This window comes from Schistocerca nitens, chromosome 4, assembly GCF_023898315.1.
Source record: "Schistocerca nitens isolate TAMUIC-IGC-003100 chromosome 4, iqSchNite1.1, whole genome shotgun sequence".
Classification (NCBI taxonomy): Eukaryota; Metazoa; Arthropoda; class Insecta; order Orthoptera; family Acrididae; genus Schistocerca; species Schistocerca nitens.
In genome coordinates, this window is record NC_064617.1 from 743,320,603 (window position 1) to 743,334,541 (window position 13,939).

At 42.8% G+C, this 13,939-nt stretch overlaps 1 protein-coding gene across 1 annotated transcript in view; it reads right to left on the reverse strand.

Moving 5' to 3' along the window:
- Positions 1-13,939, reverse strand: part of LOC126252988 (ATP-dependent translocase ABCB1-like) — a 75,793-nt gene that overhangs the window by 14,870 nt on the left and 46,984 nt on the right. Inside the window, exons 15-16 of the mRNA XM_049954015.1 lie at positions 13,274-13,477; positions 4,773-5,014 (exon numbers count right to left, since the gene is read on the reverse strand). Coding sequence (XP_049809972.1) covers positions 4,773-5,014; positions 13,274-13,477 — 446 coding nt within the window. The remainder of the gene's footprint in view (positions 1-4,772; positions 5,015-13,273; positions 13,478-13,939) is intronic.

Below are 13,939 nucleotides of genomic sequence, written 5' to 3' on the forward strand. Positions count from 1 at the left end.
AATGGGCTTATAATCTCCTTTGGATCACAATTTATTGAATCTCCTTATATAATAAAGGTATTTTGACTAGGGCTAACACCAGAATTAGAAAAAATCGTTAGATAGAATGTATCATTTGAGGATTAGTGCTTCAGCGTATTGCGTAGGATGTCTTTCTTTTTTTTGAGGACACGTTTCATTTGCATGCTACTCAGAACTCATTATCAGTGTATTGCATTAAAAATAAAATGACACCAAAAGCAGACTGACAGTCTTGTTGCTCACACGCCTAGGAAAAACTTTAAATGTGACTTCCACGTTCCATAAAACTACGTGTCTGGTGAGTTCGTCAAATTCCAGCTTTGCCCACGGTTACCATAATACTAGCAGTAACATGAAACAAGAAACAGTATTGTATATTTTGCTGTCACATGTTCCTCAACTGCTGTGATACTTTTCTGTTACGCCGTCGCCAAGGTAGCCCCTGCGGGCCTGCAACACATCTAACACGACACAGGACCGAGGTTGTCTATGCTCACAGACGTAAGCAATGGTAAATATCGGCTGTTTTGGAAACAGACATTCCGCGTACTACTTCCTGCAGAGGAAGTTAGTGATGGCCTGCAGAAAGTATTACTACACCTGATTGGCTGACCAATACTATTTAAAGGCTAGAACCAGCACCGAACGTCAGTTCACGCCGAATACCGACCTCAAGGACGTCCCCACGGAAGACTACGTCTTCGCCATCGGAACAGGACTTGGAGTTAAGTGTATGTGTGTTACAACGGCCTCTCGCGGGAAACTTAGAAGTTATCTTTTGTTGCCTCTAGTAGGAAATTCTTACTGGCTTTGTGATTGTGACTTTTCGTTGTTATTCAGTTATTTCCATGTAGACTCACGTGAATAAAAGTTGTGTTGTAAAAACGTTAGAATTGTCAGTTACAACATCTTCTAAACCATTTCTGTGTATACTAATCTTCTTCTCTTCATGTACCTAACTCACCGGAAGTTATCAATAATAATTTTTAATTTCCATCGCCCTCTATAGTTTTAATATTTTTACGCCCCTTTCTTTACACACCCTGTGAAATCTTGCATTCTACGTAGCATAATTCATTCATTTGTTTTAAAATATTCCTTACAATTCCGATATTTAGCTGGTTACTTTACTCCCCATGTTTGGTATCATTTCAATTTTTTTCCTTTTTTTTCAAAAATATGGTTCAAATGGCTCTTAGCACTATGGGACTTAACATCTGAGGTCATCAGTCCCCTAGACTTAGAACTACTTAAACCTAACTAAGGACATCACACACATGCACACTGGACTCGCATTCGGGAGGACGACGGTTCAATCCCGTCTCCGGCCATCCTGATTTAGGTTTTCCGTGATTTCCCTAAATCGTTTCAGGCAAATGCCGGGATGGTTCCTTTGAAAGGGCACGGCCGATTTCCTTCCAAATCCTTCCCTAACCCGAGCTTGCGCTCCGTCCGTAATGACCTCGTTGTCGACGGGACGTTAAACACTAACCACCACCACCACCACCACCACCACCACCACACATGCATGCTCGAGGCAGGATTCCAACCTGCGACCGTAGCAGCCGCGTGGTTCTGGGCGGAAGCGCCTAGAACCGCTCGGCCACCGCGGCCGGCCCTTGTTTTTTCCTGAAGTTCCTTGCTGACCTGGGACATTGTAGTGACCGATTTTTCTGAGTGCATCTTGCTCACCACAGAAAGGTACTATCGCCATCAGCCTTATTTTTAATCTGCATTCCATTTTATCTTGGCTGCTATTATGACTGTTCCTTTATCCATTTCATCCCATCCGTCACATAAAAGTTACACGGCAGTGTTATTAATACTCGTATATCACAGACTCATGACTGCTTCCTGAGAAGGCCCACTTTAAGTTATTTGAAAAATCTGATCATACTATCCTTATTGTTGAAGTTGCACCTATGTGGATTTAAGTTTTTATTCTTTCCTCTGGAATTATATGGCAATGTGGCTCAGCAAACCATGAGAACCAACGGCAAAGAGCAAATGAGGAATGGTGGGAGAAACTTGAAGGACGTCATACAATGTAAATCATTAACTAACAGAGAAAATGAATTCTTAACGACACTCTCAAATAGTGTCGATATAAGCTAAGTGATGAAACGTCGCGGGAAGCGTTGCTCAATTTGAAGATGCGCTGCACATGACTTCCAAATAATGCCACTAGATGCGGGATATGGCGAGCTTGTAACACGATGTCTGAGCAGTCTGTTACAGACACTTGTATGGTAAACGTGGCAGCGCGTCGCGATTTAACCGATTTTTAGCATGAGATACTAATCGGTGCAAGGCGCATCAGTCATAGCGTATCGAAGTAAATCAAGATTCGGATTTCCGAGGTCAACAGTGTACATGATGGATCTTCAGCAACGCAGAGACGTTGCTTCGACACGTGTGAACCGACGCACATGACTACCAGAAGCGTCTGACGAGCAGGCGTCACGTCGCCTCAATCACAGTGCCATTCGGGGGCATCAACGGTCTGATACGAGCCAGCGAGCCAGATCGCCGTTGATTTGAATTGGGCGCGTGGGCGTGGCGGGGGGGGGGGGGGGGCGTCAGGAATCCACTACTACCAGAACTACATGCAGGCTTCAGCAGCCGACGACTAGCGCCTACCCGCAGCATTTGGTCACTCATTCATTTCATCTTCCCTACACGAGTCGTGAACAATGTTTACTTCAAATAATTGTTGACATCGTTAACGAACGCAGCTACTGCACTTCATACATTTCAGTAAACAGCAGTCCAGATCGCAATAAACCTCTTATTTTTAACTCTGGTTACCTATTTAGGTATATAAGACCATCCTCAAATCAGAGTTCCAAATAACCATCGTGATCAGTACCAGACGGTACTACACTCGGCTCTGTGAAGTGGCTTCTTATATCTGGAGCTATGGTTTGAGGATGAACTTACAGGTCGAAACCAGAAACCAGAATTAAAAATTTATTGCGATCTGGACACCTTTTTATTAAAAATGAAGATATCTAATTCACTGTAATCCATTTAGCCTATTCTTATAAGACAGATGCAATGGATTTTGGGAAGACACTAGTTAACCTACAATAACAAAGGAAATACGAGTGGAATGACATCAAGTGACTACAATGTCATACACTATACCATCGCTGAAAGGTAAATCTGACACCACAGAAAACGTGCGCATAAGACCCAAACATATCATCAAGGATGCTAACTGGGAAGCACTAAGAGGGGTGTTTCAGTGTACGGTAAGTCCATCACGGTAAGCCCGAAGCTCTAAAAATGTAAAGAAAATTCTTATTAAACTGTTCACACAAAATGTAATGTGCTCCTGCCCCCTATTTAGGTATTGTAAATTCACCATATTGGCTATCCACAAAGTAATATACACTACTGATTTATTTTTTACTTTCAAGCTCTCTAAACATACTTTCCACATACTGTGCTTTCTGTGGAATATGTTCGCCATATGGAGTTCACCTCCTGCATAATTCTTTCTGCTTGAGCAGGTTTATGTTCGGTTACCAATTCTTATCCCACTTCGTGCTTCTGTATAATCCACTGGATTTCCTTTTCTACAGCTTCGTTTGTTGACTGCAGGATCGTGTACAGTATTACAAAGACTTGTTCATGATCTCCCATCTGCATCTTACTTTCTGCCCTTTCTATCACACCTGGTTCACTCGAGAAAACCAGCTCATTCCTTCTCAGGATCTCTCTAAGGTCATTCATTTCGTAAGTTAATTAGTTTGTTCCACAGATCATTTGAACGATTCTTTTGTCTATATGATGTAAAACGAGCCAGTTTACAGGATATGTGCACATGATTAGTGTTAAGATTAATGGACGTACTATTATTTTTAGCCCTACTCATGCAACTTCATTTAATTTTTTTTAACTGAGAGATAATGCAGATATTAAAGCGCAAGAACTGACAGTGGCTAAACGTAGAGCAGTGGAGGCATCGATACCTGTTGGCAGAGGTCTTTCTAAAGTAGTATCTTGCATCTGTACTGGGGCACTGCAGAAATTAAGATGTGAAACAAGAAGGGTCTGGAAGCTATATCAAAACAGCATGACGCAAGAAGAAAGAGTCCGAAGGTTGCATAGATACAAATATATTAAACAATTTTTTAAGGAAGAATTAGTGAGAACAAAAATGAAAGGCTGGAACAATTCGTAGAGACTAATTTAGAAACCGATCCGGGGGTTTACCATATAAAATAGTATGCGAGAAAATACGATAACCAACAGGCTTATCCATGCTCAAAACGAATGATGGGACGGTAACAGAAAGCTAGGAATAGTCAGCTGCCCAGCGAATGGAAACACTACTTTCTCACGATGGAGAAGAAAGAGAGACATATGATCAACGTAGGTTACCAGAAACATGATGGGAAGACTAAGAAACAGTAAACCCCTTCGCACAACAAGAAATCAGGCAAATTATTTTAAGACGTACTTGTCAAAAAATGTTCAGATGTGTGTGAAATCTTATGAGACTTAAGTACTGAGCTCATCAGTCCCAAAGCTTACACACTACTTAAAATAAATTATCCAAAGGACAAACCCACACACCCATGCCCGAGGGAGGACTCGAACCTCCGCCGGGACCAGCCGCACAGTCCATGACTGCAGCGCCTTAGACCGCCTGGCTAATCCCACACGGCAAGACGTACTTCTCACAGCCCGGCAGTTCGGAATTTCGCAGTCAGTTTCCGCCAGAGTGCAGCAGTGGGACTCACTTGAAGACGTTGTCATAGGGCATTCCCTCGTTGGCGACGAGCTGTCCACCGAACGCCATGGCGGCGGCGTAGGCGAAGAAGCCGATGCTGCGCGACAGCGAGTAGGTGATGGCGCGCAGGTGCACGTTCTGCTTGGCGGTGCGCAGCGCGGCCTGCAGCTCCTGCAGGTACTGCGCGTGGAACTGGCGCTCCCGGCACAGCCCCAGCACAGTGCGGATGTTGCCCACCGACTCCACAGCCACCTGCGTGCAGCACCACGCAGTTGAGGTGAGTCGGCTATAAATGGGGGAGCGGCCGTGACTGTTACAAAAAAATTTGACTATATATGACGGTAGTGCCTGTTCCCGAAAGAACAGTTACCGTTGATGACCATGCAGCTTTGCTAGAAATGAAATGATTATTAAATGGACACCCTAGCGGCAAACAGGCGTTGATATACTTCATTGGAGACATGTTGAAAACAGACTCTACCGTCATATATAGTTAAAATATGGCTTCCCGGCCATTGACCTTCTTGTGCGAACGCACACGTTATGCCCGAACTCGTACGGGACTTGGTAGATTAATCTGCCACGAGTAATGAGCACGATGGGCAAACATCTATTAGGCGTACTACGAATGTAGTGGTGGGGACATGTTGGGAATGTGGGTCTCACGGGAAGCGTGCAGGTGATAAGTCCCTGCAGGCGCACTATCCTCTGTGCACTCGGTGGCTCAGATAGATAGAGCGTCTGCCATGTAAGCAGGAGATCCCGGGTTCGAGTCCCGGTGGGAGCACACATTTTCAACATGTCCCCAGTGAAGTATATCAACGCCTGTTTGCAGCTAGGGTATCCATTTAATTATCATTTCAAAAAAAATTCACTATGGCTAAGGATGCTTCAGGAATTTATTGTCTGTCCACCTAGCAAACGCTAGCTCATTAAGTCACCCACACAAAATCGAAAATCAGCCATATTGATCGCTGAGGATCATTCTCTCCAAATTCTTACACGCAAGATTTCTAAAATCTCATCTACGCACCACACGGCCACGACTCTCGCCCTACGTTGCCGACAAGTACCGGTTGACCGCAGGCTATCGCGTTTGTGCCTGTGTTCGAAGTGTAACTGTCGGAAGTTTCATTGTTGTATGTCTGTTAGTTATTGTTCAGTGCTGTATTGAGTAGAACGTTGTGTAGCACAGTTTGCGAATTTCGATATGGCAGACAGAGAGGAGCAATGCGTCTGGTTTAAATTTTCTGTGAAATACAAGGACACCTTTACAGAGACACACTAAATGATGCAGGAAGCCTATTCTGATGCGTGATTAAGCCGAATTCGCTGTTATTAAAGGGCTCACACGGCTTAAAAATAGCCGGGCGGAAGTTAAAGATGACCATCGTTCAGGACGCCCTTCGACGTCTACCGACGACACTCGTGTCAGGAACGCCGACGAAATTGTTTGTGCCAACCGAAGACTGACTGTCCGAGAGGCTGCAGAAGAATGTAACATGTCAGTTGGATAAAAATGGTTCAAATGGCTCTGAGCGCTATGGGACTTAACTGCTGAGGTCATCAATCCCCTACAACTTAGAACTACTTAAGCCTAACTAATCTAAGGACATCACCCACATCCATGCCCGAGGCAGGATTCGAACCTGCGACCGTAGCAGTCGCGCGGTTTCAGACTGTAGCGCCTAGAACCACTCGACCACACCGGTCGGCTTCAGTTGGATTATATCATGAAATCCTGTCATAGCATCTTGGACCGCATCGTGTTGTCTCCAGGTTCGTCCCACGGCTCGTGAGTCAAGACCATAAAGGCCTTCGCCTCGCAATCCGTAAAGAACTTTGCGATGGCGCAAATGAGAACGAAATGTCCCTTAAGAGAATCATAACTGGTGATGAGATATGGGTCTATGGCTATGATGTTGAGATCAAGGTTTAGTCTTCACAATGGGTCGGGAATGGTTCTCTAAGACCAAAAGAAGCTTGTCAGGTTATGTCAAATGTCAAAACCATGATGACAGTTTTCTTTGACTTTGAAGGATTCGTGTCACAGGGATAAACTGTTAATCGATGATAGTATCGGGACGTGTAGCGATGCCTGCGAGAAAATGTGAGATAGAAACGGCCTCAAATGTGGCAAGACAGTTCATGGATCTTGCATCATGATAACACACCCGCATATTCATTCCTGTTGGTGTGTGACTATTGCACAAAAAACGAAAGCATTGTTCTGCCTCATCCTCCGAACTCTCCACACCTAGCCCTGCGGACTTCTTTTTATTTCCAAAGTTGAAAACCCTGTTGAAAGGACGAAGATTTGGAATGATAGACGAAATAGAAGAAAATTCGCAGGCGGCGCTTCGCGCGATCCGGAGCATTGCATCAATTGTAGAGGAGAGAATTTCGAAGACCATGAGCAATAAGAAAACTTAAGAGCCGAAAAATATTGTGGATGAAGTGCTGGAATTTTATAAATTAATTCGTACTGTAGCAAACCGAAAGAATAAAGGATTAAGGATAGGGAATGAAGAAATTTCAATCGCATTAACAGACAATTAATTAACTCATCGACAAGCGTTACAGCAACAAACAGATGAAACAAGAGAAATGTATAAGGAAAAAACGAAATGAAGCGAAAAATATTGTAAGGGAAACTCATCAACAGTCTTGGTACAAATTTATAAGCTCCATTGAAGATGATACACGTCGGAGGCAAATTCTAACCTATAGTGTGGTTAAGCGTCTAGATAGCGAGTAAAGAGGTGCAGCAAATATAAGTAACCGAAGAAGAACGATGTTTGCTACTTCAGAGATATGTAGTCTAATAACTCCCTTGGAAAAGAAGAGGGAAATGATGAGCCTTTTTGCGATAGTGTTGATCCTGTTACCGTAGCGGAATTAAAAATACCATTAAAAGAAATGAAGAATACGAAAACTACGAAGAAGACGGAATAAATGCAGAATTGTGGAGATATAGGGGCCCAATATTAAACCAGAGACTTCTGAATCTAATTAATAGATGTTGGAATGGATATCATATTCGAAGATGCATGCCCAAGTTGCGTTTATATTTTTAAAAAGTGCTAGAAACAGGTGTGAAAAATATAGGGGAATAAACGTTTTGAATACAGGAGGTAAAATGTATGCAAGAATATCAAATAGAATATGAGCGATCACAGGCGTTTTCTATTGGAGCAAAACAGCTTTAAAATGATAGATCCTGTACAGATATCAGTTTAACAGTTAAGCAGATAACAGAAAAAAAGAAGGGAACATAACATTGAAACTCATATACCTTTTACTGATTAGGAAAAAGCATTCGACCGGATAAATAGGGAAAAATTACGGGAAATAATGACTCAAAGAGGATATCTGGAGCTCTTAATTAAAGTACCGTACTGAAAAGAATTTTTTATACACAACGATCAGCATGTCAGAAATGGAAGGTACAGTGAAGAGTTACATATAACTCATTATGTAAGGCAGGATTGTAGCTTGTCTCCTATCTTGCTTACAATTTATGCAGATGATTTCGTTAGCGACTGGATATACAAAATTAACGGAGACATTTGTATTGCAACAAATTTTACGCTTAAGAAGATGCTATTTGCTGGTGATCAGATTACTAAAAGCAAAACTAAAGAAGATCCGCAAAGACGAGTATATGTGTTACAGAAATTATGCGAGAATTATAATTTTAAAATTTTCATACATTAAACAAAAACAGTGGCCTTTCGAGGTAAGTGTACTGTTGGAACTGAGATTATAAAACTAAAGAAGATCGGCAAAGACCAGTATATGTGTTACAGAAATTATTCGAGAATTATAATTTCAAAATTTTCATACATAAAACAAAAACATTGGCCTTCAGAAGTAAGTATAATGCCGGAACTAAGATTATAATCAGTGATGCTATATTAAAAAAATTCACAGGTATAAATTACTTAGATACATGTCAGTTGTAGATGTGAAAGCAATTTTGAAAACTATTTACCCTTGCTCCAGTAAACATGCGGTACAATAAACAGAGGCGTACAAACTAAGACCACAAAAGAAACGTAGATGAAGTAGTGGCTGTGTCTGTTTTTCTTTATAGGTCTCTGAAACACGGACATACACAAAAGCTGATAAAAACAAGACACAAGCTGCCGAAATAAGGTTCTTGAGGACAGTAAGAGGATGCACTCCTTCAAATAAAAATTGAACATAAAAAAGTAAGACAAGAACTAGGAATAAATTCTTTGTAAGGAGAAATTGTAAACTATAGGAATGAGTAAGCGCATGTTCATACAATACCGAAGGCGCGGACCTCAATAAGAGTGTTTTACTATAGATCTAAGAAAAGAGGATATCCGAGAAAACCAAGGAAACGATGGTGAAATGGGTTCTGATGTCGGGAGACGCAACTTTGCTTAATCCACGGAGTGCAGAACAAGAAGGAAATGGCGCAGAATGAAAGCACTTCAATTGGGTATTTAATGTTAACGCTCAAAGTACCTACTGCTAACACTCTGAGACGTTTCTTTTCCAGAGGGTACAGGCAAAAATCGTCTTCGAAAATAGTTTGGTCTGTCCATAATGCCACCAACATAGCCGGGTTATGGGAAGACAGACCCATTGTTTTAGAGAGGAGAAAATGCACCGTCCTTAGGAACCCAAAAACCGGCGCTGGCGTCCCCAGTGGCGACCAAAACTGGCTCTGAACTCTTGTTACATTATTAAATTACGAAGCATATATACGGTTCTTTCAAATAAACAATTTTAGATATAGTGTTAGATCGTTATATAACGAGCATTGACTAAGAACGATGTAGCCAGCACGAAACACAATAATGTAATCAACATAAGAACATGTACATCCAAATAGTATTCCACAAGCTACCAAACGATGTGTGGCGGAGGGTACATCTGCTCCCTCCTCCCCCCCCCCCCTCCCTGTTCCATTCGCAAATGTCGAGTGGGAAGAACGTGTTTCGCAAGGCAAACTGCGATATCATCAGTCTATTGTTATGATATTCCATCTGAAGTTGCATCACCTGTCCAGCAGGAAGGTGTTGAGTGCAGCAGCAAGTCGCTGCAAATGGCAACAACTCACATGGTCGTTAACGTAGCCACTGGACCTCGAGGACCAGTTCTGGACATTGCTGCTCTCAGTTTCTTGTTTATCTAACTCACCCATAATATATTTTATTTTGTACCGTCTACAAGAGTGATTTCGATTGCGATATTGTTCGCTTACGTCGATCCAGCTACTGACATAGAACTAGCTGTCCATCGTTCAGGTAAAGTTTCAAGTGCTGCAAGACCACAGCTGTGCTAGTCCATTTCCATATGTATAACTGTCAAATGTACTACAACAGCCAGTCTATAATCCTGTGCAGTTTTTGTGAGAGTCCTGCTATCGCATACCGTGTTTTCTTTTGCGATCACTGTTTGTTTGTTAATGGAGACAGACAACTGCAGAGCAACTATCGTTAACCTGTCAAGAGGAGGAAGAAGAACTGAGGTTTAGCCTCTACTCAACAAACACAGAATGGGCAAGGATCTGGAGACCAGCTCAGTAGCGTACTTTCCAAAGCAGCTGTTCTTGCATTCGCCTTATGCGCTTTAGGGAAACCCTAAATCTGGATCGTCGAATTGGAATTTTAACTCCGGTCCTCCCTGCAACTCCTCGTTCGGCATTTTCTGACGAATCTTCACAGGTAGCCACTTGGCACGCTGGTGTTTGTTCACAAAAAAAATTGAACTACAGGAACTCTTCACTATGAAAATTATCTGACAATGAGTGAATTACCGTACTTGACATGTGTTTGGGAGATCTTTACGCTGATTCGCTGTAAGTAGACATTTTCTTGTGCTCTCCCGAACACTACAGTATACACACATCAAACCAAAAACTCCCCAAATATGATCTCCTTTCGCTGCTCAGAGCTCTTGCTGTTAACTTCAAACAAAGTCATCAATATAGATACTCCACACGGCTTACTTATCGGTTGACATAAACTCATTACTTGCTTCTCGTTATCGAGTCAGAAACATAGAGAACATAGAGAACTAAGATTGGGAAAATATATGTGGTGAATTGTATTTTCATATGACATTTGCTCAGAAATTCGCAGCCTACAAGGCTCGTTGTACGTTATGATTATTCACTGAAGCATCTCGCTTATAATTCGCTCTTTTCCACATTCACAGTGCGTCTCATCAACATTAAATCCCAATTTCTCTTCGTATTGTCCGTGAAAATTTCAACTCCGAATCGTAATTTATTTAATGACTTCCGTACCAACCGGGTTTCGTTATTTTCCAGGGAAAACAAGCTGTTGCTATCCATCTGCACAGATGAACTGTTTTGTTCTTGCACCCTTCGAATCCTCACCTTATCGGGATGCGCGGAAAGCCGTATGAAGCGCTCCCTGGACGTCGTCCACTGTGCAGGAGGCATATGTGGATGCAATTATAAGCCTCACCACTTTTAAGCCTCACCTTTCAACCTCACATTTCCGTCCATTTCTCTGCGTACATTCTTTCAGTTAGGTAATAAAGTTTATATGTAGGAGAAAGTTTGAGACTTAATCAGTCTACGTGTTTGATTGGACCTTGCATGCATGTGTCTAGTATAAGGTGATCTGTAGAAGACTGAAGACGCATATTCCTCTCTAGAAAAACGCAGTGCTGTTGATGATTCGCGGATTGTAGAAGGATATGAATCCGATTTTGTTTCGTGTAGAAATATTCCATTTTGTCTTTATTGTAACGATGTTTTAAGGTGCGAGTACTGTCAGGCTTGGTTCCCAGTATCTGGGGCATTACAGTTCTGTAATTACGATCCTGGCCATACTGCATGTAGGTCACAACTAGCTACAGACTTTTCTTTTAGAAGAGTTTGGACTTAGCTGGTTCCCATTACAGAAATCTGAGAGCTTTCTGAGCACAGTTGTCAGATTCCTCTCCACAGCGTACATTTTCCGCTCTATGAAGCTAGAACTGTCATTTTTAGACAGGAATCTTCTTGTATTTGGAGTCAGCGGTTGGTTGTTAGAGTAGACATTGATGAGAAATTGAGCTATATTACCTCCTTGGGGCAGCTGTTTAGGGGGTACGCTCCCATGAATACGATATGCCTGGAAATCAACTAAAAGCGTACTATTTTGCCGAAGTGTTCTGATAAAATCAGTGCATTGGAGATCCATTAGCAGGTTGCAAAATTTGACGTAAAGTAATCGGTTCTGTACTTTCTCGTATGGTGCTCTCAGAGACAAGAAAGCCACAAAAGAAAGATATTGAGTTCCAAATGCATCCTCTATCAACCTCTAGGAACTGTATAAAGTTGTTTCCGCGTCGTAACCATTCTAATGTATATCTAGAGAGTCATTTATAAGTAGAACACGTAGAACTCTGTTAGTAATCATGTCTTCTAGCAGTTTGTAAGGACGTCTTAAAAGGCTAATTATCCTAAAGTTCTGGTTTAAGAAGAGCTATCACTCTGCACTATCACCTTATCTTTGGTATTTGGCAGCTGCTCATATAATTGTTGAAGAGTTTGTAATGGATTTGTGTAGCGAAAGACGATCAGTGGCTCATCATTCGCTACGCACAGAACTTGCCAATACTATTAAGAAAAGGATTACGCTATACACATCGTACATTTATTATACGATAGAAACAAATTTAGAATTATTGTTTTGCATTTCTCATAGTTTTACACAAATAATACTAATTTCAGTATTCTTCAGGTAAACTAATTTTTTCATCGAATTTATTTCGATGTTTACCTGTCTACTTTTATTTCCAAATGAAGCTACCAAAGTTAAAATGGTTAATTATTCATTTTCAAATCAACGTAATAGAAAATATTGTCAATAGGGACGTCAGTTGTTATGTAAAATCTATTGAACTGGGAACCTAGAAACGACGGAGAGGCTTCGTCCCCGCCGTAGCCTCTGTGGTACACAACCCCCAACAGGCTACAGCAGTCCATTCAGCCTCCGCCACCCCACACCGAACCCAGGGTAATTGTGTGGTTCGGCCCCCTGTGGAGCTCCCCGGGAACGTCTCACACCAGACGAGTGTAAGCCCAAATGTTTGGGTGGTAGAGCAATTGGTGTACGCATACGTGGAGACAGAGTTTGCACAGCATACGCCTACATAGTGTAACTGAGGCGGAATAAGGGGAACCAGCCCGCATTCGCCGAGGCAGATGGAAAACCGACTTAAAAACCATCCACAGACTGGCCCGCACATCGGATCTCGACACTAATCTGTTGGGCGATTACGTGCCGGGGACCGGCACGCTTTTCCGCCCGGAAAGCAGTGCGTTAGACAGCACGGTTAACCGGGCAGGCTCAGCCAGTAATATTACTTTCACTAAAATATGTAAAATAAAAAGTAAGCAGTGTTCACTACGATGAGATGAAATGACTCCAGTTAGAACCGCCTTGACGCACATAATCTCACCAACAAGCTGTCCCACCTTCGGCAAGACTGTTGCAGCCGCGAGCAGTGGCCTACCTTGGTGGCCTTCTCCACGGACGAGGCGTTGCCCAGGAACTCGCCGCGCTGTAGCTTCCCCTGGATGAAGAAGACGGCGAAGAGCGGCGGCACGAACGCCAGCACGAGCAGGCCCAGCCGCCACTCGTAGTACAGCGACAGCGCCACGGACAGCACCAGCGTGCCCAGCGACTGCGTGATGGTGCCGATGCGCTGCCCAGTCGCCTGCACCAGTAAAAAACACAGGGTTCAGCTCATCTGGCACTTTGTGTATGAAGCATACCTTACCACTGACCTATGCTCTACCCTGACCTAGTCTGCTTTCTGTGGATGCCTGTGATTAATGTTTATACGATGTAGCGTATGTGGATATATACTATCAGCCAGAACATTATGACCACCTACCTAATAGCCTGTATATCCATCTTTGGAACGTATAACCGCGGGGCGCGTCGTGGCATGGAAACACTGAGTCGCTGGAGGGAGTTGGCACAACATCTGAAGACACAAGTCACCTAATTCCCGCAATTTCCAGCAAGAGTGCTGATGAGCTCCGACGCCACTTTCAGTCACATCCCAGACGTGTTCGATAGGGTTCCAGATCTGTGCGAGATGGGGTGCCAGCACATCAACTGGAACTCGCCTCTATGTTCCTCGAATCACTCCATCACACTCCTGGCCTTGTAA